This window comes from Molothrus aeneus, chromosome 5 (genome assembly GCF_037042795.1).
Source record: "Molothrus aeneus isolate 106 chromosome 5, BPBGC_Maene_1.0, whole genome shotgun sequence".
Classification (NCBI taxonomy): domain Eukaryota; kingdom Metazoa; phylum Chordata; class Aves; order Passeriformes; family Icteridae; genus Molothrus; species Molothrus aeneus.
Window position 1 is genome coordinate 17,382,648 of NC_089650.1, and position 24,527 is coordinate 17,407,174.

At 41.6% G+C, this 24,527-nt stretch overlaps 2 protein-coding genes across 3 annotated transcripts in view; one reads left to right on the plus strand and one right to left on the minus strand.

The window, feature by feature from the left end:
- Window positions 1-17,890, plus strand: part of TIMP3 (TIMP metallopeptidase inhibitor 3) — a 37,507-nt gene extending 19,617 nt beyond the window's left edge. The window contains exons 2-5 of the mRNA XM_066551038.1: window positions 5,974-6,056; window positions 11,993-12,104; window positions 12,793-12,914; window positions 13,540-17,890. Coding sequence (XP_066407135.1) covers window positions 5,974-6,056; window positions 11,993-12,104; window positions 12,793-12,914; window positions 13,540-13,737 — 515 coding nt within the window. The 3' untranslated portion in view covers window positions 13,738-17,890. The remainder of the gene's footprint in view (window positions 1-5,973; window positions 6,057-11,992; window positions 12,105-12,792; window positions 12,915-13,539) is intronic.
- The window catches only part of SYN3 (synapsin III), a 190,256-nt gene that overhangs the window by 109,607 nt on the left and 56,122 nt on the right, over window positions 1-24,527 (minus strand). For both annotated transcript variants that reach the window (XM_066551033.1, XM_066551035.1), the window contains one exon: window positions 20,761-20,850. In XM_066551033.1, the coding sequence (XP_066407130.1) occupies window positions 20,761-20,850 (90 nt within the window). The remainder of the gene's footprint in view (window positions 1-20,760; window positions 20,851-24,527) is intronic.

The window sequence follows — 24,527 nt, forward strand, 5'->3', positions numbered from 1 at the left end:
AAGTAAAGTTATCTCTGTCTTGCTTTCCTGTTTTTATTTAGACTTTCATTGTTAGTTACCAACACACTTGCTGATGTAAATGCACGTCCTTTACAATGTGAAATTTATGTGACAACTGACTGGCAGATGTGAATGGTGTTGAAAAGGTGCTCTTTTTCTGTTCATGTTCCTGAGAGCACTTTGAAAAGACAAGAAGTCATGATTTGGAGTGCCAATAATGGAAACTAGTTTGTTGGTCAGGGTATGAGAAGAAGGCAACCAGCAGTGAACTTCTTAACTTCACTACCTTTTTTTTGCTTCCTTGATGTTCTTTGGTGATGCTGTGTACCAGCACAGCTGAATTTGACTTCTTCAAAGACAAAGCAAAAAGGGTTTGGTTTGCCTTTTTTTGGCTTTGGATGAAGGTCATGATGGAATGAGGCAAAAGAAAGCTTCTCCGTGGTATTTTTTCAGCCTTCTTGTGCTTTGCAAGAACCCTTCAAATTCAACACTCTGATTTATAAAAGAATTCTGTTTTGGTCATGGAGGAGGAGGCAACTTTCAGAAGTAATAGATCATCAAGCTGGCTGGAGGCTTCTGTTGTTTCCCCTCTTCATAAATCCCCTGCTGTAATCAGTGTTTCCCTCTCCTCTCTGCTTTCCTGTGGAAGTGGAGGAATGGGTGAAGGGCTGCTATCTATTCCCCCTCCTAAACCAGGCACCAGCTACTTGCTGCTCATAGAAGCCTGCAGCCACCAGGCAATTCAATAGAACCTCCCAAAAGGCTGCAGACAGTTGGGCCACACTTACAGTTCAAAGGACAAAATCCACCTCTAGTTATGGTCCTCTGGTTTTAGGGCAACCAAGAGTGTTGCCCTAAATAGATAGTAATTGCTAACAGATCAGCCAGGGCAGTGGGAAGAGGAATGCATCATGTGAGAGTGAGCAAGGGAGACAGCAATTCCATCTTAGCAGCACCATCAGCACCACTACTAGAAAATCTGTGTGTAAAAGCATCCTGCTTTGACCACATTAGGGGACACCCCCATAAATGACACTCAGTAGTGTGCTAGGTATACTCAGAGAAGTCTAAAACATACCAGTTGCCTTAGCCCTGTGTGATGTGAGCCCTCCAGCATGTACCAGCACAGAAAGGAGTTCTTGTGAGGCAGATCAAATGAGGGAGCTGCTAGTAAAGCTGGTAAAAAGGTCTCAGTAAATTGCTCATGGAAGTGAACACTTGTATAGTCTTTGGATAAATAAAATGGCAACCATCCTCCTTGGCATATCATGTGTCTGGTGTGTTGGTGTAGTCAATGGCCTTAGGACAGAAGGAGCTTCTCTTCAGCCTCCTAGTCATGTTGCTGCTCCCTATATATTTAATTTAGCCACTATGTCAGAGAATGGCCTGGGAGAATAACTTGTCCCATGTGTCTCCATTAGTAAACAAGTCCTCCACATCCTTCACTCACTTAAGTGCAATGAGCATGCATTTCAGCCAAAGCTCTCACTTAAAATTACTTATATTGCACACCAATAAAATAAATCCTTGAAACAATAATGAGAAGTGTGGCAGTTGTTACCCTCCTGAGCTGTTCATGGTAATTGGTCACAAGGGAAATGGGTTTGGAGCAAATCCTGGTCTCTGAAGGGTGTGCCTCCATTTAAAATGCTGTTTATGGATGACAACTAGCCCACTTGCATGAAGGCATCTGGTTCTCATGGTGCAATTGAGCAAGCAGCCGGGATTGGTGGTGTTAGGCCGGGTCTGTACTGCTGCCCTCTCATCAGGGGAAGGTAAGATTTGGGACAGGGTCACCACCTAGTGGCTGGTCCCGATAAAGGACACGGGCTGAATTGAACCAGGACATTTGATGTTGCATATCGGTGGGGAAAACGAGCTGCCACACATGTAGTAGTTACTCTGTGCCTGGATGGAATTATTTGGTAGCTGCAAGTCTTTTCACTGTGTTGTTTCCTCGCTTGGCAAATGCATGTTTTAATCTCTGTTTTAATCTCTGTATTTCTGCTCCTTGACTCGTGCAAAGAATGCCTTCTGACATCTCAGATGTAAAGTCAATGTCCTCTTCTGCTTCTTGCCTTGCCTTTAGGCCTATTCTCCCTTGAATCCCTGAGAAAATGGCCACAGAGTAAGTGATAAGATAAAGAGTATTCGAGTTAGGTATGTATGCATATGGGCAAATAAAAGATCAACTTCTCTTGTTCCCATTCTGATTTGTCTGCCTTTATAGGACCTCATCCAGTGACATTTGGAAAAGATGTAGGTGATTTTTGCCTGTATTTATGAGTGTTCTTGCACCTGCAGACAGTTTGTACCACACTAGAGATGCCAGGGAAACACAAACCAGTAGCTGCTGGCACTATACTAGTCCTTGCAAATCTCAGCCATCTCTGTTTTCCTAACTACCAAGCTAGTGTACATTTTAAAAATGCAAACAAAAACCGCAAAAAAAGCCAAGGAAAAGAGATAAATACACTAATAATTTGTGATGCATTCTTAGATGCATTTCTTGAATACTCAAACACAGCAGGTTATTATTTTAATTATTTTTTTTAGAGTATCAACTAAAAGCCTGGTTTCCTTCCTTTCATGAGGGGATGTTTCCTCCCTCAATTTTTTAATCATGTCAAATTTTGAGAAGCAGTACATATGTTTTCTCCTCTTTGTATCATGGCATGGCTGCCATGCTTATCTTACCAAGATTTATATCCTTGTCTAATTTAGCTTTTCATAAATAATTACAAATCACTCATGAGACCTTGCCAACTGCTCCAGTCCCACAAAGTGACCTGACCTGAAACCCCAAAGTACCGAGAAACATTCATCTTGGAGTATTTTCATAGGCAGTGCTTCAAAGGAATTGCGGTTTAAAAATATTCAGCTATTTTGGTGACCACTTGTGTGGGATAAAGTTCCCATCAGTAATAGCAGGACTGTAATAGAGCTTCAAGGAGAAGGGAGGAGCTCAGGAGAGCAGTCACAGCACCTTTTGCCTCATTCTGCTCAAGAAGTAGGAGTCTGCAGCAGTAAACAGTCGACTTCATTAACTTAACATGGACTGAATTTGCAACAGAAATGCTGTAAATTTCAGATAATTTGCAGAGGGTGGAAAGTTCTTCTGGCAAGTAGGCATGGCCCCTGCTCAGTCAGGAGCAATGTTCTTTATTTTCTGTCCAGGTGTGAAGAGTGGCTCAGCCATATAACTGGAGAATGGTGGCTTGAAGGAGCAAAGATAGGGACTGGGAAACACGGGGCTGCAGGTGTGCAGTGTGGAGCTCTGCTCTGAGCAGGGTGTACAAGTGGCTCTCGTGTGTGGAGCCTTAGGGGGTTGAAGCTACACATGCAAGAGCAGTTCTGAGCAGTTCTGTCCATCCAGCATTTCTCTCCAGTGGCTCAGAGGCATCTCATCCTCAGGGATGGGAATGTAACCACACAAATTAAAGGAGATACACTTAACTTGGAATATCCTCTGCTACTTGGCTAACAGGTTGTTTTTTCCTTTAATATGGGAAAAATTGTGCAGGGTGGGTTCTTTTTTTCATTTCTAGTTCTTCAGTGAAGAAAACTTAGCTAGAAATGTTACAATTGGAGTGATAGGGCGCCTTCTCTGAAAAACAGAGGGCTTGACCCTCTTACAAAAGGCTTGAAGTGATAGCTCACACTAAGGTTTGTCATGGCTTTTCTAGTTGAATTTGCTAGGATGGTTCTCCAACTTTATTAGGGAACAGTAATAGAAAAATACAGACCCTTCTACTTGTTTGCAAGGGTATTATTAGTTGAAATCACAATGCTCTTATGTCCTAGTAGAGGTATGCATTTTTAATATTTGGTGAAGCTGTTGGTTAGTCCATAAATCAAAGCTTCTGTCTGAAATGGCTGTGGTACCCTAAGTAGAAGTCAAAAGACTGACAAGCTAGGAGTGAAACACATGAAGAAAATGGTTTTTAGGTATTTTGTCAGCAACTGAGAATGTGCTTGTGGTCTTATATGCTAACTATGTTCTGGTTTGGAAAGCCTAACATTTTGTAATACTGACTTTTAGTATATTTCTTATAATTGTCAATAAGATATAAGATTTTTTTTGTTCATGTTAGATGTGTTGGGCAAACGCCATTTTTTTTCAATTTCAGTGTATCAGCAAATGAAGATAAGATTTTTGACACTCTCTGCTATAGACTCCAGTGTTAGTGAGCTGTCCTGGAATTTGCAAAACCTTAAGGAATTATGTTCTTTCTCACTGACCCTTGGACAGTCTGGTTTCTGTAGCTTTGCTGGTGGTTGGGGGCAGCAAGGGAGGAAGCTAGTTCTTTAAAGATATTTGCAGTCCTCAAGTACACAGCTCAATATGGCTACTAAAATTTGAAGATGAGAGTAAATTGAAGTCAGAACAACTTGTTAAATAGAAGAATCAATAAAATTGCTTTTACTGCCATTGGGAAATTAAAAAAAAAAATTGAAATTTTACACTTAGTGAATGAAGGTTTTGTTGGTTCTTTGAATCAAAGCCAAGACTGTCCTACCTAGTTTAAATTTCTTTGACAAGTCTGGCTGAAGCACAGGATATAAATCAGAGCAGAGTGGATTTGTCTTCATTTCACACCACCCTCGTGGAACAAAGTCCAGGAACTGGTGTGTAAAACCAGACCTATCTATTCCTTTAAATCTGTTCTTCTGATTATTCCAAAAGTTGGGACAAGCTTTTTGTCTCCTTAGTTGGACCTAGGTAGCGAAAAAAACCTTAGTCTTCTCTTTTTCCTCATTCCTTCCAGTGGGCTTCTGCAGATTTGAAACTAAAATGCAGCAAGATGTTTGTTTAATGTCCTTTATATTCAGGAAAAAATATCCCAGAACTTTGTTGCTGCTGTTAGATAGTGTTATAATGCAAATAACTCACTGTATTTTCCTGCTTTCACCTCTTTAGCCCATTTCTATGCCTCCCTGCATTTTGTTTTGGTTTTCTGTGATAGATTAAAATGGATAATGCCTGCCTGTCCCCGAGCTTTGCTCCTCTGCTGAGATGAGCAGGTAGTTGAAGAACTTTTTCAAAGAGGATAGATAGAACAGTTTTTAAAATTTTCTTTTGTGTGTGTGTGGAATGCCCCAAAAAGGGATGAGCAAGAGAACCCTTCATTAAGCACTGACTGTAAACTTCCCACTAGATAAAAAAAAAAATCCTTATCTATGGGACCTCAAAATCCTTATCTGTGTTGGGTTGGGCTCAGCTGACATTGCTGTAGTGCATCTGTGATACACTGGCAGTACCTGTGCCACAGAGCACACACTGCCCCTTGTTATCCATGAGGAAATGCAGTGCAAGGTACATAAGATCTGATGCGTCAGCTTTAGTTTGTCTTCCAGGTGACTTCTGGCTAGCCTGGCAGCTTTCACTGGGCACTTGGTGGTTGCTGAATAATCCAGTTTGCACAGTAGCTGTTTGTTCAAGGGAACATTTGTTAGTTTTGCGGCCCCTCAGAGGTGGCAGTTGTAATGAAATCCCAGATATGAGATATTCCAGTGCCCTGTACTGAGTTGTTATGTTTATTGGGAAACAGCTGCAGTGGGCACACAAAGAACAAAGTAAAAGTACTATCCTATTGAACATCATCCTGTACGTTGAGAGTTAAGGCACTACAAACTTTGCTTAGTGCAAAGATTTTAATCTGTCTTGGTCCCAGCTACAGTCTGCTCTGCAGATTTCAGTGAGAATTAACCACAAATAATGCTTGTTCTTATTCTTCATTATTCTTCTCTAAATAAATACCTGCTTTGCCATCCCATTTTACATACCTTTACTATGTGTGAGACTTAGAATAAATTGAGAGGAAGGTTGACCTGGACTTTTGTTTATTTTACAAGATAACTTATGTAAACAGATTTGTGTTTTTGTTTGGTTTTTTTTTTAAGTGGAGGATATAGCAAAAATGCTGCGTGAAGTTGTCTATAATTTGCATTTTTTTTCTTTCCCTATGACAGTGATCCGAGCTAAAGTGGTGGGGAAGAAGCTCATGAAAGATGGACCCTTTGGAACAATGCGATACACGGTCAAGCAGATGAAGGTATGTTTGCAGATATTTCCCATGGGCTAGGAAATATGGTAAGGAATCTAATTAACACATAATAACAAACACTTTGCATACTTAACAGCACCTCCACTTTTTGTACTGGCCATACAGAAGGGAAGGAAACCAGCAACCGGTAGAAACTTGCCTGAAGAGGGGAAAGGAGCAGGAAGAGATCATTCCTGACATACAGTGCTGAACACCTGAATTCTCCCATTATTTTAAGATTTCTGGTAGTAAAAGATGCCAGATGGTCTTCTCTAGGTACTGAAGAAGTGTTTTGTGTTCAACATGCACAGTGTTAGACTGGAAATGCCAGCTTTTCCATGTAGCACATTCATTAAATCCAAGAAGGAAATTATGGTAGGGGGTCTGCCAGCCTTGGGAGAGTGCTCATTTCTCTTCTTTCCTTGCTTTCTTTGTGACCACTAGTTAGGATTACAGCATTTTTTCCATCTACAAAACAAATGAAAATCATATAGTGAAGTCTTTATATAAAGCTAAACAGAGCGTTGTAGCTTTTAAATACTGTCGGCTTAGAAGAGCTGTGAAGTATTGATTCAGAGATGAAAAGAGGTACAACTACACCAGTTGCTCGATTTCTTTAGTTTCTTTCTTCAGAGCTCTAATTCTTGCTGCACAAACTGCACTCAACCTGCTGCTTTGGACTTGGGTTTTTTTCTTAAACTGCCCCCTTGTTATGTAATGCTAAAAATCAGCCCTAGATTGTTTTTCTTGGCAATGCCATTGCAGTCATAAGACTGGTTTATGTCTTTAGGAAAAAAGAAAAAAAAAAAGAGAAAGGGAATGGAAAAGCTTGGCAGAGACTGCAGAAATCTGAAACATATTAGACAAAGTAAAGGTTCAGAAAAAACCAGTCACTTGCTTGCCTTGTAACAGTAACTCTCTTTATAAGGCAGTTTATAGCTAAGCACGAAAGCCGGGAGGAGGAGACGCAAAGCCTGTTTCATAAGCTGTCGCAAAACCATGCACGTAGCCAAATCTGGTCCTAGCATGGCTTTTCCACAAGAGTGGAATGCCTGCACTTTGAATAAGAGGGCGTGAGGTGCTGGGCTTGTTGACTTCCTTAAAAACCTTGAAAATTTATCTGCAAGATTCCAAAGGAAATATATATTTGTAAAAAAACCCAAAATAAACAAAACAAACCAACAACTGGTTGTGTTGGCAATAATGAGATAATACTGCTTTTTTTTTTTTTTTATGGCTGTTGTTGGCTTCATCAAGCTTGCAGCAACTCTGCCTTTCTTCTCAAGTTTTGTCACTCTCCAGCTCAGCAAGTGTACCCTGCTTCACAAAACTACTCAGTGTCTGCATGCTGCAGTGGCTTCATCAGCTTCTCTTTCTGATTTCATCCTGGTCTGTCCAGTACCACTTCTTTTCCTCCTTCTCAGCCAAGAGTTTGGTGCTTTCTGTCTAACATATGACCATGAACTGTGATCTAGAATGATGGTAGTCCCTTGAAATGAATTACTACCCTATTTACCACTCAGAACAGTGCCCCTCTTCTAATTAAGTCCCAGCTGTTTTCATTGGGTTATCTGCAGCACGGGGCCTTTCTGCAGGAGCATTTACATAGTGTTTTTTAGGAAGTTATGTGTCCAACAAAAGCAAGAGGGATTTTAAAAAGGAAATCTTGTGTTGGTCAAACTGCCCTTATGTCTGCTGCTTAGATGGTGAGCTGGTGGGATGTTGCACTGGACATTTAACTGTGACCTTTGGCAGGAAGGAACCTGAAGCAAAGTGCTCAGTAGGACTGGAATGTCCGGAGGACAAAGTTCTTCATAAACAAACAAACCAACTGTCTTCTTTGGAAACCCTGCTGTCTTTCTGCTGAGCTTAGAGACTTCAGTATAAAGAGGGATTTAGATCCATACAGTGGGGGAGTTCTGAGTGACACAGCAAATTTTTCCCTTATTTACTCCAATGAAAGCTAACTGTCCTCCTGCTGAAAAGAGAACCAAGGAGGCCTATGGCTCTGCACAGCTGTATGGGAACAACTCTGAAGATAAAACTAACACGTCAGTCTGCATAAACCCTTCTGCACCTGCAGGTGAAAAATAAACAAGCCATTTAGTCTGTCAGTGTGTGCTGGATTGCCTGTGGAAAGCACTGAAAGCCTTAAAGGGCAACAAACCATCTCTGTAGTTCTTTCACAGGCTCCTTGGAGTTTGTGGGTTAGATTCTTGATCTCACTAATATTCCTGAACTTGTTGCTGCATTTCACAACTAAACCAGCCTTGGGCCTGGACTGGAGCACAAAGTCAGCCCACAGGGACAGAACAGTACTGGGCTTTCTAGAGTTCAGGTTTGTTGTCTGAAGAGGCCTTGTGCTTTTCCAAGCAATCTCTGCCTCTCCCCACTGCTTTCTCAAATAATATAAGAATACTTTGAGATCACGTGTCATAAATCTGCACAGGACTGATCTAACCCCTACATGTTCTGTGATCTTGCAGTGCATTCTGAGAATGGCCCAAGCCTATTTCCAGAAACTGCAAAGGAAACAAGGAGATAAGATATTTCTCCTCCATGAGCACAAACAGTCCTGGTTGACCATGGCAGCACCCTGCACAGGCTGCCAGAAGCAAGGAGACTTTCCTTGGTTTGTTGCTTATCTGTAAAATGAGTCTGTGGGGGGAAATGTGATAGTCCCAAGAGGAAAGAAGTGGGGTAGGATTAATTTAGTTTAATTTTAGACAGACTAAAATGAGGTGTTGAGTCTTTCCTGCTCTCTTGTCAATGGGTAGAGAGAGGAACGACCAAAGTGTAATTCAGCCCACAAGTTGTAGGCAGCTATTTTAGGATGGGCTGAGTTGCTCTGGAGGTGTCTGTTCTTGGCATTTGACTAGAGAGGATGCCTAATTCCTGTGAATTGTCTATATTTTAGGTAGCTGAAGGTTAGGCAAGGTGTGACTCCCAGCTCTTGGTATCTAGTGCAACCTCACAGGGGAGGTATAGAGGGAGGAACATCATGAACAGTTTTACAGGCTGAAGTCATTTAAGCAGCAGGAACCACCACGGGATTTGCCTGTGCATTTCTGAGGCAGTATGGGGGCTCCTAAGGGGAATGCTGACACAGATGGAAATAGAGCAGCACTAGCAGACATCACCATGTCATGCTTGCTAATACTTTATTCCTTGTTATTATGCTTCCAAAAATACACATTTGTGGGGACAGGAGAACTCTGAGGGTAGCAGTTAGGAGAGAGGCTAGCTTTATGGGTGGGTTTCTTCTGACTGGTCTAACAGCACTTCCAAGACATTTTGTATATCCAAAAATAATGCTCAAGGTATTGTTTTATTGAATAGTGGGCATCTGTAGAAGATTCCCCCTTGCCAAACTTTCTTTTTCCTTCCCTGAGAACCAAGGTCCTACTGGTGAATTTTATTCAGTCATCAGAGGGTGGGGGAGGCCCTGACTGCCCCAGCAGGGGTTCAGTCAGCATGACAGTGGCTCCCATCAACGTGGATCACTGAGGGCTGAGTAGAAGTGCTTTTTGGGAGGCTGAGCATGCTTTCTTTAGCAGCCCTGACTGTGGTGGCCCTGATGGTAATGTGAACCAGAAATTAGGTCCAGGAGCTGAAAAACAAGCCCCAGTTCAGCATCACTGGCTACTTCCTAGGCAGTAATGTTGGGCTTGATAGCTTAGAAGATGAGAAAAGTGATGACTAACAGTCTTGTAGAAAGGACCTGAGCAGCTTCCCAGGGGAATGATTAGGTAGCTCATAGCCCTGTGGGCAGCAGGAAGAAAGGGCTCCAAGTGTACCTGCTCATATGTAGACCTTACAACAGAGATGCTTAATTAGCCCAACATGAGCTCAGCACTGTGAGTGACCGATCCCTTGCACTGCCATGCACAGTGTGCAGCTCTCTGCAGTGTTGATAATGCACTGCCTGGAGGGACTGGGCAGCCCCAGCTGTTATCTTAGCTCGTTTTATCTGCTTAGATACTGTTATCTGAGCTTCTTGGTGTGACACCCACTAGAAAGGGGTCTGGACACATGACCTTTATTCTATGTGCCTTTCCTCACACTACCCTTGGGAAGGAAGAAACAAAAGTGTGCTGAGGGCTAAATAACTCATCCAAGGACAGACAGGATGCTTGTGCCAGAATCTAGATCTCCAGCTCTGTTGACTGGATTGGAAAATCTGAGTAGGTAATCTGATACCAAGAAAATTGCAGGGATAAAGCAGAGATTAGGTAAAGTTCACTTCTTCCATCTCCATTGAAAGACTTTGGCCATTTATGGATACAATATCATATTTCAAGCATGATCTATGAGTTTTTGTTGGTATAGTAGGATTAATTAAAGAAAAGTACTTTGCTTGCATATTAGCTGGGTATAGAAGAAAGGCTGGAAAATGCAAACTCTTTAGTGTGTCTTCTACTGCACCCAGCAATGCTGTTACAGGGTTGTGACACTGATTAGGGGAATCTAAGGAGAAAAAAAATTACCTGGCTAACATTCCATAGATTCTCCAAAGATAATTTGGCCTATCAGCATAGCAGAATTAGTAGTAATTTTTTATGGTTTTATATTAAGTATTTGGGCCTAGCATAAAGTCTGTTAAATTAACAGATGTTCTTCCACAAAGAAAAAGATTTGTTGTTTTTAAAGGAGGTAAGGGCATGGTGAAATACCCTGGAGTAATAGGAGACTTAAAGGAATAAAATGCAACCTGGAGAAGAATACTACAGCTTAGGTGACACAGCAGCAAGGATCTATAGCTCTGGGATTGTTTGGGATTTTTTGGTCCTCTTTTGCCTAAATAATTAATATTTACTACTAAACTGAATGTGCTGTCTATCAGTAAAGATGAGAGAGAAAAGGATAGGCTGGGAAATGCCAAGAAACTGATTCTCTCTGACTTGTATTATTTCTTCTTTAACTTCTAAATATTGGCCATTTGTGGAGTTGGCAGGAAAAAAGGAAAAAAGAGTGACTGAATGCTTTGAAAAGACAAAAAATATTTAAAGATTAAATTCTCAGGAAAATAATCCTCTGTGTTTCAAAAATAGGATATATTTAATGGGTCCAACGTACACGTGTAGTGGTTGTTTCATTGCTATGCAAAGACTTCATTATGCTGCTAACAGGTGGACATGAGTTTCACTAGATTGCAGCAGTAAGGCCAGGTCAGATGGGGACATGTGCTAATTTCTGACTGAATCCAACTGCCTGTGTATCTGTGGGCTCATGTTTCGATTAAACTGAGCTGGAAGAAAGATTATGAAGATGGAGGAGGAGTGCAGAGGAATTATGTATACATGATATTTTCTTTATGGCGCCCATCAGTATGGGACTAATTTTAGAAGATGGTGTAGAATTCAATGTCTGCATTCATTGAGTTAGAGAAACAGTAAGTCCTTGCTGAGGTCAGCAGGAGTTGCGTGTGCTACGCGTTTGAGAAGGAGGTGTCTGGCTTGATGACTTAGATCAGGCGCCAAAGGTTTGAAACTCTTACAGCAACAACACTGGAAAATAGGGTAATTGTTTAAAAGAAAAACCCTTTAGTTTGGAAGAAATTGTTTAAATCACACAGAGAGAAAGATTCTAAGCTTGAACTAATTTTATTTCTCCCTAATTTTGACCTTTATAAGGGGGAAAAAATGTTCAGGATGTTGGCAGAGCCTGCAGCATTGGCACTTTGTTCAGTCAGTGCCACTGGAACTAATACGAATGGGAAAAACTGGTCCCTGTGCTGAATTGCAATGGCTTATTAGCAGGTGGTTTTTCTGCTTTACCAGCAGATCTGGTAGGGAGACTTCCATGAGTCCAGCCAGTGTCATTATTCCTTCACTCTTGTAAAAACCAGAAAATTTATTGCTTACCACCACAAACTAGGAATGTAGATTGTAAAGAACCTTGAGTGAAATTTGTCCTCTGAAGATGACTTTTTATTCTTTCTCTAGATGTACAGGGGCTTCCAGATAATGCCACATGTTCAGTACATCTACACAGAAGCCTCTGAGAGTCTTTGTGGAGTCAAGCTGGAGGTCAACAAGTACCAATATCTGATTACAGGTAATGGACCTTGTACTTCTCCATAAGCAAAACCTCTTCTGTTTTATACACATACCTGCTAAGGACACGGGCAGTGGTGTAGATAGCTCTCTACACAATTTCCTAAGTGTTAAGATGGCCAACAGTATTCTGGTGTTCAGTACTCTACTCTAAGTGACTCTGAGAGTCACTTCACTCTCTAGATGTCCCTCTCTTTCCTAAAGTGTGTCTTATACCTAGACATGCTGTGACAAGTATGTTTTATGACAGTTCATGGCTCTCAATTTATACCTGAGCTGGCATGTCTGTCACAGGGAACTGGGTGCTACTGGGCTGTGTCATAAATGGAAGGTCATTTTTGGAATGAACTGGAGAATGAGATGGGGGGATGCAGGGGGATGGACATGTGTCAGTTGCCAAGTCTTGTTTCTAGGGAAGGTGTCAGTTAATTTGCTCTGTTGTTAAGAGTAGCTGGAGAGCATTACTAAACTGCACCTTGCTGGTGGTGCTCTCAGCTGGCACAACACTCCTGACTTTCAGAAGTGCTGTTATCTTGCTGGCCAGAGACTCCTGAACCAGTTAATAAAAAGAGAGCATTTGCTGAGCAGTGTCTGAAGCCAAACATATTGAGAACATTAGCAATGTCAGGAAACGAGAGAAGTGCTTGAGCTGAGAAGTGCTAACTTGCGACCATGTGTCTGTTTTCAAGGCCGGGTGTATGAGGGGAAGGTTTACACTGGCCTGTGCAACTGGTATGAGAAATGGGACCGGCTGACTCTGTCCCAGCGCAAAGGACTGAACCACCGTTATCACCTGGGCTGTAGCTGCAAGGTAGGTGTGTCTCTAGGGTGGCATTCAAGCCCAAGAACTCTGTGTCCCCTGGCTGGTAATACTCAATGATGCCGGAGAAGAGCCAGGAAGAGAAATGGAGGACGGCAATTTTTACAGAGAAGAAGTAAAGTTCATTTTCAGTGTTGAGACAGAGAAGAGACAATCAAATAAAAATGCAGAGTCTATGCCTTTAATACCTTGTTGGAGTTAATTGGGGTTGGGGAAGACTTTCAGAATCTATGCAGAATCATTTGCAGGTGAATGAAATCAGATACCAAAGGCTTGGCAAGATATGTCCAGCTTTTGTCCTGTGTAAACATTTTGAGTACTTAAAACCCCACAGCCTGGCACTGGAACTAAGACTTTTGCATGTGGCGTCAGGCCTGCAAAAACATAGACATAAGCTCAACTTTTCTGCACCTGAAAAGCCCTTTTGACGACAGAGTTAGCTGTGTGTGTGAAGCTAAGCACATGCTTACGTGCTTACAGAACTGAGGCTGAATTTTGTATTAGTAAGCAAGGTTTGAGGATGTGGAATTTTGAATCACTTGTCTCTGTTAAAAAGACATATAATATAATGTTGTTTTTACATGTAGCCTTACCTGATTTCTCTTTCCAATTGCAGATTAGGCCCTGCTACTATTTGCCCTGCTTTGCCACCTCCAAGAATGAGTGCATTTGGACAGACATGCTCTCCAACTTCGGCCACTCAGGATATCAAGCAAAGCACTATGCCTGCATCCAGAGGGTGGAAGGCTACTGCAGCTGGTATAGAGGATGGGCACCTCCAGACAAAACGATAATCAATGCCACAGATCCCTGAGCAGCTTTCCCTTTCCTTATCTCCCCTCTCCCTTACTTGTGGCTGATCTTCCTTTGGACACTAACTCTTACCAGATCGTGATGATGACAATGAAATTAGTGCCTATTTTCATGCAAATTCTAGCACTTCGAACACTTAAAAAAGAAAAGGAAAAAAAAAGGAAAGGAAAGAAAAAAGTCTGTGCTACCTTACTGAATTTTTAATCACCTTTTCCATTTTTTGATACCACTCATTCTGATCAGACAACATATGGGAGCTTACTTTTGCACACCAGAGGGAAAAATGGGAGGGGAAAAAAAGGAAAAAAAATAAAAGAAGATGGAGCTCTTGCTCTGTTACATGTATCATTAGCTGTAGCAATATAATCTCTATTTTTTTAGGAAAACAAAAATCTAAAAACTATGCCAATTAGGCACTGTATTCTTCTATGCGCTGGCTTCCCATCACCCCTCCTCATGCACTAAGTGCTGAAAATACATAGAAAAACCTATTTTAAGGGAAACAGATTTGATTAATCAGATTAATCAGGCAAACGAAGGAAAATGAAAAGAAACCCAGCCTAAACTATGGACAAAATGACATCCAAAAGAAATCCTCCTCTCTAGGAGAGATTGGCAATGTGATTGACTCCAGCAATGGGAGACTTTACCTGGTGTGTCTGACCACATCATCTGGTAAAAGCATTGTTGACTGACTGTCCTTGCTAATTCAGTCACAGTGTGAATGCAACAGCACATTTGAAGTTCTGGCTTTACCCAGAACAAAAGAGAGTATTTTGTATTCTTGTTGTTGTTGTTTCAAAAACAAAAAACCCATCCCCTATTTTCAGGGAGGTAAATGCAACTACAGCAGAGCATAAGAAGGGTTGTCCTATCCTGTTTTGAGCAGTGTTGGCCCCTGAAATTTTTGCAGCTTAGCTTCAACAGGAAAACCAGCTTGTGAACACCTTAAGCCAAACAGATGCAACAATAACAACTGTAAATCAATCATGTGCAAGAGGGAAAGGGGAGACTTGCTAGAACTCATATTATTAAAAAAAATATTGCCAAAATAGTGTTTTGCTGATCTAAGATGTATATACACATGATGACATAAGCTATTTTTGACAGGATGTGGAATTTTTTTGGTGTTATAAACAAAAGAATGGTTTGATTGTGTTTTAAAGACAGAAATATTGACATTCCGAGTTGGCGAGTCGCTTTTAAGATATTGAAGCTCCAGTGTATCTGCAGTAGTGGCTACAGTCATTGTTTCCTCTGTACTCCTTGCACCACGGTTCCTCCCCTGCAGCTACAATAGCTGCGTTTGTTTATATGGTGAAAGGAAGTGTGTGTGTGGGCTAGGCAAGGAAAAGTGGTCTTCTAATAAGTGTTGTCTGGGATCATAAAATTTTCAGCTGCCCGGAGGATTCGTTTTGTGTCAAGTGCTGTGTTTCCCCCTAGGCACTGTTAAGCATAGCCCTGTGCATGTGCTCATACCATGTCCTGCAGTCATGTGGGAGGAGAAGCCTTACTGTCTTGTGCTTTGCTGTTGACTGGAGAAGTTTTTTTCATTCTATTTTGGGTTTTTATTATTAAGAAAACTATAATATAATTTTTCTTATTAAATAAAAGTATTTTAAGTTTTAATGATGGTGAAGAAGGGGTGCTGACAAAATGCGTGACTTAAGTTTTGGATGGGGAGGGCTTGGGCAGGGAGAAGATTGTGCTTAACTTCATTTTTGTATTATTATGATTATTTATCTTAAGTTTCGATATATCTTCCGTTCATTCCACTTAGAAAGCAGAGCTGCCATGAGCAGGAAAAAGTTGTTGCAGTGATTCCAGCTTGGGGTAATACAGCATTTTACAATCAGTGACCTCAGTTACTGGAGAGTTGTTTAGAACCACTTTGCCAAATGGAAAAGAATGGGTGCCTGAGATGGGCCCTGATGTGTTTTTAAGTTCCTTGCGTGCTACCAGAGCTCTGCCAGATGTACACCCTCTGAAACACCCCATTTTCTGGATGACTTGTTGCAGCAAAAAGCTTCATTTTTAGCATTGCAAATAAGGGCATTTTCACAGAACTTTGAAGGGCATTTTCACAGAATTGCTGTAAGAAGTGCCCAGGTTTGCTACATATATTTTTTTTCCCAGCAGCTCTGAGTGGCAATGCAGCACAAAACACATTGAAAGTCTATTGGATTTTCCTGTCATTTAGATTTGGAACATTTCTCAGAAGTCCTCTTCCCTGTGACTACTCCTAAATAATGGGTTGGAGATGAGAGGGAGAGTAGGGTGCTTCATGACACCTGTCACAGGACCAGGTGGTGGTTCAGAAAATTGTTCCTTTTGGCAAAATATGGGTTTGGGCTTTGGGCCCAGTAGAACAATCTCTGTTTGACTTTTGCATGGCTGACAAAATCTGTGAGGGTCACTGGGGGCAGAATGGAGCCGTCCTCAGTGTCTGCATTGTTTGGAGTTGCAGGATGTGGCCCTCCTCAAGCTCAAGGTGACTTGGCAAAGCCAGTGTCTCTTTGAGCTGCAGCCACTTCTCACAGCTTTGGAAGGCTAAACAAAAATGCCCCTCGATGCAGTAAAGTGTTGATTTGAATTTTCATTAAACTGCAGCTTTGCATATTTTACCTGTCACTGATTCATTTAGCTAGCTGAGACATCACAGTATTGCACTCAAATTATTGTGAAAATATTTGCATTCTAATACTATGAGGACTTGTGTCCCTACCTAGGATATAATGTAGCTTTGTGCTTTGTAAACAACAAAACAGCAGATGCATTACCAGAAAGTGAAGCATATTCCCACTTTGTTTTGCAGACAGTAAAATGTATCTGAGATGCAGACAGCTAGACTGGCAAGGGCAGAGGTTTGGTGGCAAATCTTTGCCCTTGCTGTGTAAAGAAACAGTTGTTAAGGCTTTTCAAAATGTGAAGCCAAAAGGAGGGGGGAGAATCCAATGAAAATACATTTCTTTTGGGAAGCTTCTTTATTCTGTTTCTGTGGATGCTATCAGGGACATGCATTTCTTGGGCTTGTGCTTGCATTAAGGACCTGCCTGAAGGCACTACTGAAGTAGAAGCCATTACATGGATTGAAGAGGCTCTAAATTGGACTCTAAGACTTCTTCCTTTCTGTCAGCTCTCCTTTCTTCTGCCTTGCTAAGTCACTTCTGCCTGCCAATGGAGATGTCCAGGATTACACACACAGTCCCTGCCACCATGCTTTAGACACACAAACATTATTAAAAATACTTTTAAAAGTGCATAGCTAATATCTAGACTGAAGCTGTTCAGTTTCCTATGCATATTTTTCCCTTACTTGCTATAGAGTGTTTTCCCCTTTAAAATGACAAAAATAGATATTGAAGGTTTGGGAAAGGTTAGATTCTATTTGCCTTTTCCAAAATGGAGGGGGTAGAGAGTAGGAGGAGATCTGTGCATGGAGTTTCTTAAATAAAGTCCTCTTGTGGGAGGCTTCTACCTCCCCTGTATGGGAAAAAATGCCATTTTAAAGTCTCAATTTCCCATGTTTTGAAGAGTTACGTGGCCCTTTAGGTAGGACTATTCTAAAACATAAATCTATCATTGTATCCCATTTATACTTGTCAGAGTGAAATGCTGATGGGAAACATACTGTTGTGTTTTTACAGTAAAGACTGTTGGAAATAAAGGCCTCCATGAGAACAGGTTTCCATCCTTGCAGGTGTCTCTGAAAATACTGCTCGCTTTATAGCTTCAAAGGACAGAACAGAATTTAGGGAACTGCAAAAAGTTTTGGTTTTTTTTAGAGTAAGTGACTTCTGGGGCTACCAGTCTTGAGAAAAAAACACAAAAACCCACTAAACATTTGCTGCTGTTTTGCTTGTACTGGCTTCTCCTTCTCTCTGACACTGTCCTTCCTTCACAGAGCCACTCTGCTGTTCCTGATAGTCACGGAAACTTGGGGAGAGAACCAAACCCATGTGAAAAATCTTGTCCAGAAGGAATGTATTTGTTGCTAAATTTTCTAGCACTGTTTACAGATTTCCTCCATGTTATTTATAAATTTTATATTCAGTGAATGTATATTGTCTTTTAAGGTAATGTTGCATAATGTTCACTTTTTATAGTGTCCTTTTATTCTAAACAGTAAAGTGGTTTTATTTCTATCACAGACATTCTGTCTCTGCTTCACTTATATTAGTTTTCGTCGACTTCAAATGTACACAAATGGATTTGCAACTGGATTTCTTAATTTCCTTCCCCTTCCTGATACCCTTTTATTGGTCCCAAAGGAGATATTCCACCTCTGGTAATTCTTGTGCTTTGGCAAAGATCCCTTCAGGAATCCCCCCCTCTTTTTAAGAGCTTGTTCTCTCTAAGAATTGTTATTGTGGTCATAAGCCCAGGAGAGGCGAAAAATCCATTTTGAAGTTAATGACTCCCAGTTGTTAATTGGCCATAGGAGGTCAGTACAGAGCAAGGCACTCATTAGGGCTGGCTGTAGCACCAGTAGGTCCTTGGAAGAACACTTACCAGATTGCTCTTATTTCCAGAAAACTGAACATTATGGGGAGGTCTGAAAGGTACATGCCCATGGCAAAGGGAAGAGAGGTTCATCTTTTCTGCTGTGAAATGTCAGAATCTTGTGTCCTCTCTTTAGGCTTACTGTTTAAGGCTGATTTAAAATACCCTGTTCTCGTGGGAAAGTAGCTTCAGAAAAAGCATTTTCAGATAAGTTAAAATGCTCACAAAAATGGATCTCCTGTTAGAAACCTTCTTTATCTCACGTTTTATTCTTGGAAAATCTAGTCTCTACAGAGATGAAGGAATGAAGGAGGTCTTTGAATCTGTTCTCTGTTTAATCCAAAGTTTTAGAAAGTAGACTCTGGAAAATTTTGGATATAGAAGGATGAGGGTCTCCTGTGTGAGAATTTAAGTGCTTAAAGTGTGTCACATTGCAAAGAGGTAAAACCATAGCACTCGTTATAAACACTTCCAGGGGGTGACCCATCAAAGGAACACACTGAGTTTTATGAGTGCTCACTGGTACAGCTTGGAAATACCTCCAGGAGAGTGAAGAGAAAGAGTGGTAAAAGAGGATCAGTATATTTCTATCTGACAAATGGAGAAGCTGATGCACAGTGGAGAAGCAACTTCCACAGGTATTTGGTGATGACTGTAATGCAGCATGCTTGGTGTAGACACTTGACCTCTCAGACACTCACAACCCAGGATGCTGTGAAGATGCTCCCAGAAAATATATCTATAAGTTGTGAAGATTCATTCTGTGAGGCAGACCACCCCCGTCACCTGGGAAGGGCTGACCTGAACTTGCCCAAGTGGATTGTTGCTCTGTAAATTGTTACGAAGTGACTGATTTAAACCAGATTACTCAGGCTTGCATGTCAGCAGTAGTGCTTGTGTTCATATGAGATTGCCTACAGTTTAAAAGGCTTCCTGTACCCTTTTGGAAGTAAGTAATAGCATCTCCAAGTAGGTGATTAGTTACAAAGATGGAAAATAAGTGAAATTAAGATCAGTGCTAACCAATCTACTTTGCTGGTACCAAATATATCTACATCTGCAGAACCAAGAATCAGATAGCTAGACAAGAAAAATGTGCTAAAAGTGCTAACTTATTTGCAATGATAACCTTTATCAAGTCTTCAAAAAATACTGTTCCTGAAATGGTGGCACAAGTCACAACTGTCCCGAAGTATTACTTATGTCACAAAATCGTCTTCATAAATCATTAGTAATTAAATGCAACAGCTATGTGACTACTTAATCTTATAAATGTGCAAAACACTGTCACATTGTTTAAGGACTATCCATTTCTTTATGTCTTAAATGATAATATAACTTCATGACTGTACTTACCTCCACGATGTGCCTGTGAAGCATAGAGGTGCCATAGTCTACACAGCGCAGGTAGAGAGACAGTATTGGAACAGAGAGGTGAAGGACTGGCATTTAAAATATTTGAGTACCTAGCAGGCAGCAGTGGGATTTTTCACAGGAAACTAGAGGATCATGTATCTACACCCTGTTTTGTGTTGTGGCTGGCCCACAGTTGCAACAAGTGTGTGACAAAAGACAGGATTGAATATTTTTGAGCCTTAGTTTGACATCTCAACAACCCTCATGTTCAGGCTGGCAATGCTGCTTGGGTTCACAGTCAAGCCTGGGAAATGAGCTCAGCCAGCCAGTGGTCACAGAAAGGGTCACGGTTCATACAGGGTTTCATCAAAGCCTCAGCCATGTAGGAAGAGCCACTAATTCATGGATGTAAGTTGGGAGCAAAAACTCACAAAGGACTAGTCTTTCCTTTAACACAGGGAAAAAAGGAGCCATGACCAGCTGTAAACAAAGCCCCTCTCTTTGCCATGTTCTCCAGGACTAAAGGCACCTATGCAGATTTCTTTGGAAGGTGCCCTGAGAGTTTGGTACAGTGCCCAGCAGTCACACAGGGCACTGAGTGTTCAGCTGTTGACAGAAAGACCAGACCCCAAAGCACTGTGCAAAGAAAACATGAGAAGCTGAAACAAACTCTTTTAAGAATGCCAGGTTACCCCGAGTACCTTCAGGTTGATAAATGTTTCATGGATGGTGAGCACGTGACAGACCAAGCAAGCTAACATTGTAAAACAAACATCTCTTAGGACCCATGTTCCAAATTGTCAGAATATTTTTAAACAATTCCATGGGTAGGGAAAATCCACTTTATCTGAATAGAGTGATTCTTTGCTCTAAGGGATGAGCTTTTTGCTGACTGTGTTTTAAAATGGAATTCTGCTTTAGTTTTGAGCCTTTGAGCCTTTTTGTACATTTTTTCAGGGTCCTTACATGACCTAGGGGAGGGCTGGGCAAGAAAGGAAAGAGGTTCCCAAGCAGTGCCTTTTGCACAGCACTTTTTAGCTAGTATTTTTCTGTAAGCAAAATTCAGACTCTTCCCAGCATTCCTGCCACCATTTCCCGGGTCCAACTTGCATCTGTTGTCTCCACCTCACCCATAGTGGCATCAGAAGAAAACAAAGTTACTCACCATCTGCTTATGGCTTGGGAAGAACGTTTGCTCCACCAGGGGGAACTTCTCAGGGCCCAGCGAGTTGAAGATTTTGATGAGTTGAGAGAACTTGGGGTGAGGGAGGGGGAACAAAAAACAGATACAGTGGATGTCAGTGACTCATTGTGCAACAGGCAAATGCTTGCAAAATGTTCTGATAGTGGTGAAGGAGGTGAGAGAAATGTTATCATGTCCTTCCCACCTTGCTTTCTTGACCTGAGAGCAGCAAGAAAATATGATGCTGCTGTATTTATTCATGGCCAAGCCAGCCTATGTACACAAACCTGGACTAAGGGAGCACAGAAGGGATTCAAGAGCCAGAAGGGAATCAGTTTGCATTTACTTAGAGACCTACTATGAACAAGATTTGCATTCAAAATGCAGCTGGGGAGAGGAGCCTTTCTTAGTAGAGGATAGAGCCAGGAAATCAGTGCCACCACTCCCATCAGAGACCAAATAAAACAAAGCTGTCCCTTGGATCTCTTTCTCACAACCAAATCCAAGCAAGGCACTTTGTGCTGGAGGGCAGGAGAGCTGCTAAGGGACAGTGATTACAAGAGGGTTTGAGTGTCAGACCAAGGGCGTAGAGTCCACTGTTAATCAGAACTGACATTTATAGTGAACCAAGGGCCCCCAACAGCCCTTCATGAATGATGAAGAGAGAGGGGTTCATCTGCCTGTCCCTGTCCCGTTTACCATGAGGTCTGAGGGAGGCATCACTCTGTGAGGGCAGTATATAGAGAGCACTATGACATCAATGGGGACAGCAGCCACTGGTATTTCACACACAAGGAAGAACATTTGTCATTGTTCCCACCCATCAGCATGAACTTCACCATCATCACCACTATCACCATTATAAACCCTTTTACCCTGCAGGGTTGTGCCCAACCAGACACAAAGCTCCCCATGGTAGGACTGAGTTTTGATTTCTGTTCAGGTTCCAAAACCCTGAGAGAAGTGTAACACATCACAGCAAATTCCTGCTCCACTTCAGCCATCTGTGAAGCAAGCAGACCATTCTGTACGTTCTCTGCAGCCTCCCTGTTCAATCCATCATTCATCACACAGAGAAAAAAAAATCAAAACTATAAGGGGGAAACCTAATAACCATGACAGAAAATGTGTCTGAAGTAGGGTTCATATACCAAAGAGAGTAAGAGTGATGCATATCCCAGAATCTCAGGAGGAGCTTAGACACAGCCCTGCTACCACAGTGCTGAACTGGCATGACTTGAAGTGGTTGGACTGGCAGCCACATAAGAGAATAAAGTGTTTGGGAATTGGTTCCTGCTGAGCTGGTAGATAGATCTGAGTTCTCCATTGAGTCCTATTCATAGCGTAGTTTATAAATTGAATTCAGTTTCCAAACCCCTCAGAATCAGGCAAAATCAAGTTAATTAATAAAGGTCTCCACCCTAGGCCAAGTAAGGACAGATTTTAAGTCTTTGCATGAGTTCCTCAAGTTGCCCATCAAAGGTAGGGATGTATTAATCTTGAAGGAGATCTCTGTGTCACCTAAGGGAAGGAAACAGACATCTAGTAAAGAAGGGAAAGAAAAGAAAGCTCCCTTTCTTCACAAATGCACTAGCAGCTTAGTTTTGCATGTTCTGAGCACTTCTGGGCAACAGCTGGAGCCAGTAAATGCACTAAATCACAACACCAAGGTTACATTGCAGATAGAGAAAGGTACTGAGGATGTTTTCTGCTGAGTAGCCCTGTTAAGGCTTCTCTCCTGGTTACTGGGCTCGTCTAAGGACTCCAAAAGAATTGCTACATAAGAAGTTGAAACTTAATTTGCTGGTGGAGAAGAACAACCCCTTTGAGAGTTAAATCTTGGCATGCAGTCACTGTGAAAAAAAATTAGGCTGCAAGGTGTGTGCCAGACCCAGGCCAAATGCTGAAGAGGCAGCTGCCAGCAGATTTGCAGACAAATGCAAAGAATCCTTTTCCTAATCTCGTAGTTCAAAACACAGCATTTAAAGAAAATCTAGGAAACATCAAGACGCAGCATATCCCATCACTAACACCACCACCACCCTCACATGCATCAGCAGATAAGAGGAAAAACTCCCAATGTAGAATAATTATTGTTGGCAAGGAGGGTATTGATGTTGTGAAAGGAGGACAACTTGCTTCTATTAACTACTTGCACTAGCCCTGCACATTCTAGAAAAGAAAAATAAAGCCCTGTTTTGACTAGCAAGGTGAGCAAACAGGGCTTAAAAGTTAAACACAATGAGCCAGAGACAGAGAGAGAAGGAAAAACACTCTGCCTGAGAACAGCCCATGCCCCTTGCTGTGTGTGCATGCAGCCCTGGTGAACCATGGACATTGTGATGTTGAGGCAATGTACAGTTATCCTGGGAAAACAGCTCAAACAAAATAACTGGAACAATTGTGCAGCTGATAGACAATGTTCTGACTTGCTCCTTTTGAAGCATACAGCTCTTGGCTGTTGCTGAAATAGCGAGTGTTTCAGATGAGAGATTCAGACATCTGGGAGCCTCGTCACTGGGCCAAGCCTGCAAAAAGATCTGACTTTGGTATTGCCCCTCATGGGACAGTTCTCTCCCATTTTCTCTTTTTTTACCAGTTCTCAGGGACAGGATGTTGACAAAGAGACTCCCGTGTTAAGTGGTGCAGCAGCCTCTGAGATACCTGATAACAGAGCTCAAGTAACATTTCCCCATGCAGATGGGTAGGAATGTTGTTGTCAGCAGCTCTGCTAGATATAACCACACCTTCCACATGCTGGCAGCAGTTCTGGCTTTCCGTCTTTCCACTGGTTTTAGTGAGATTGCATCCAGACCACAGATAACATATGGGGGAAGGCAGAGCCTGGTTTAAGGTACCTGGAACATGCAGGCAAGGGAAATGCCTTGGCCTGACTGTTTGGAGAACAGCTACATGCAGGGAGTCTTTACAGAGAAATTAAAAGATCCATTCAGAGCATCTTAAGGCCTTTCACACATTTTGAAAGTGCCTAGGTCATCAGGGAGCCTATATCCCTTGATAGTCAATAACAGTTTGGCTAGGAGTCCCTGGACTCAGGAGGGGACTGTCAGAAAAACTTCATGTTTTCTGCTGCCTTACAGATGCAGAAGTTGCTTCGCAATTACAGATGTTACCTGCATGCAGTGTGAGTACTACTCTGAGCATTCTTCCCACTGTATTTTGGACTGCAACTTAGAATTCTAACACAGAAATTACTATTGGTCCTTGAAGCAATGTGCTTAGTGTGCTTGTAGTATTATTTCTCAATAGTTCTGGGATCATCTTAGATTTCTTGGATGTTTCTCTCAGAGTGTGAGACTCCCTGAATACTTTTTTCTTTTCTCTCATAAACATCTAATTCAAACTGTGCCTGTTTTAATCTTAAAAGAAATTTTTGTATTGCAGAACTGGAAACCTGGAAAACGTCATTAAAAATGGGGCTGCATGTTTGAGTAAACTCAAAACCAAACTCAGCTGATTGTAATTAGAGTTGCTGAGAATAAAATGTGGTTGCAAACTGCCAAGGAAAAGCAGTCTCAATTTCGTCCCCCTCCACAAAATCATAAACATTTCTATGAAATGGAACCGTTTTTGGAGAAAATAAAAAATGAGAGTGAAAAGCACATTTCCCAGGGGTATTTAATTTCATTTCTTCATGCATCTCAACTGTTTTCTAGATCCAAAAAGTTTCCAGTAATCTTTGTTATGCAGATCCCTTATTTCAAGATGCTTGTTTTGCAATCAAAGTG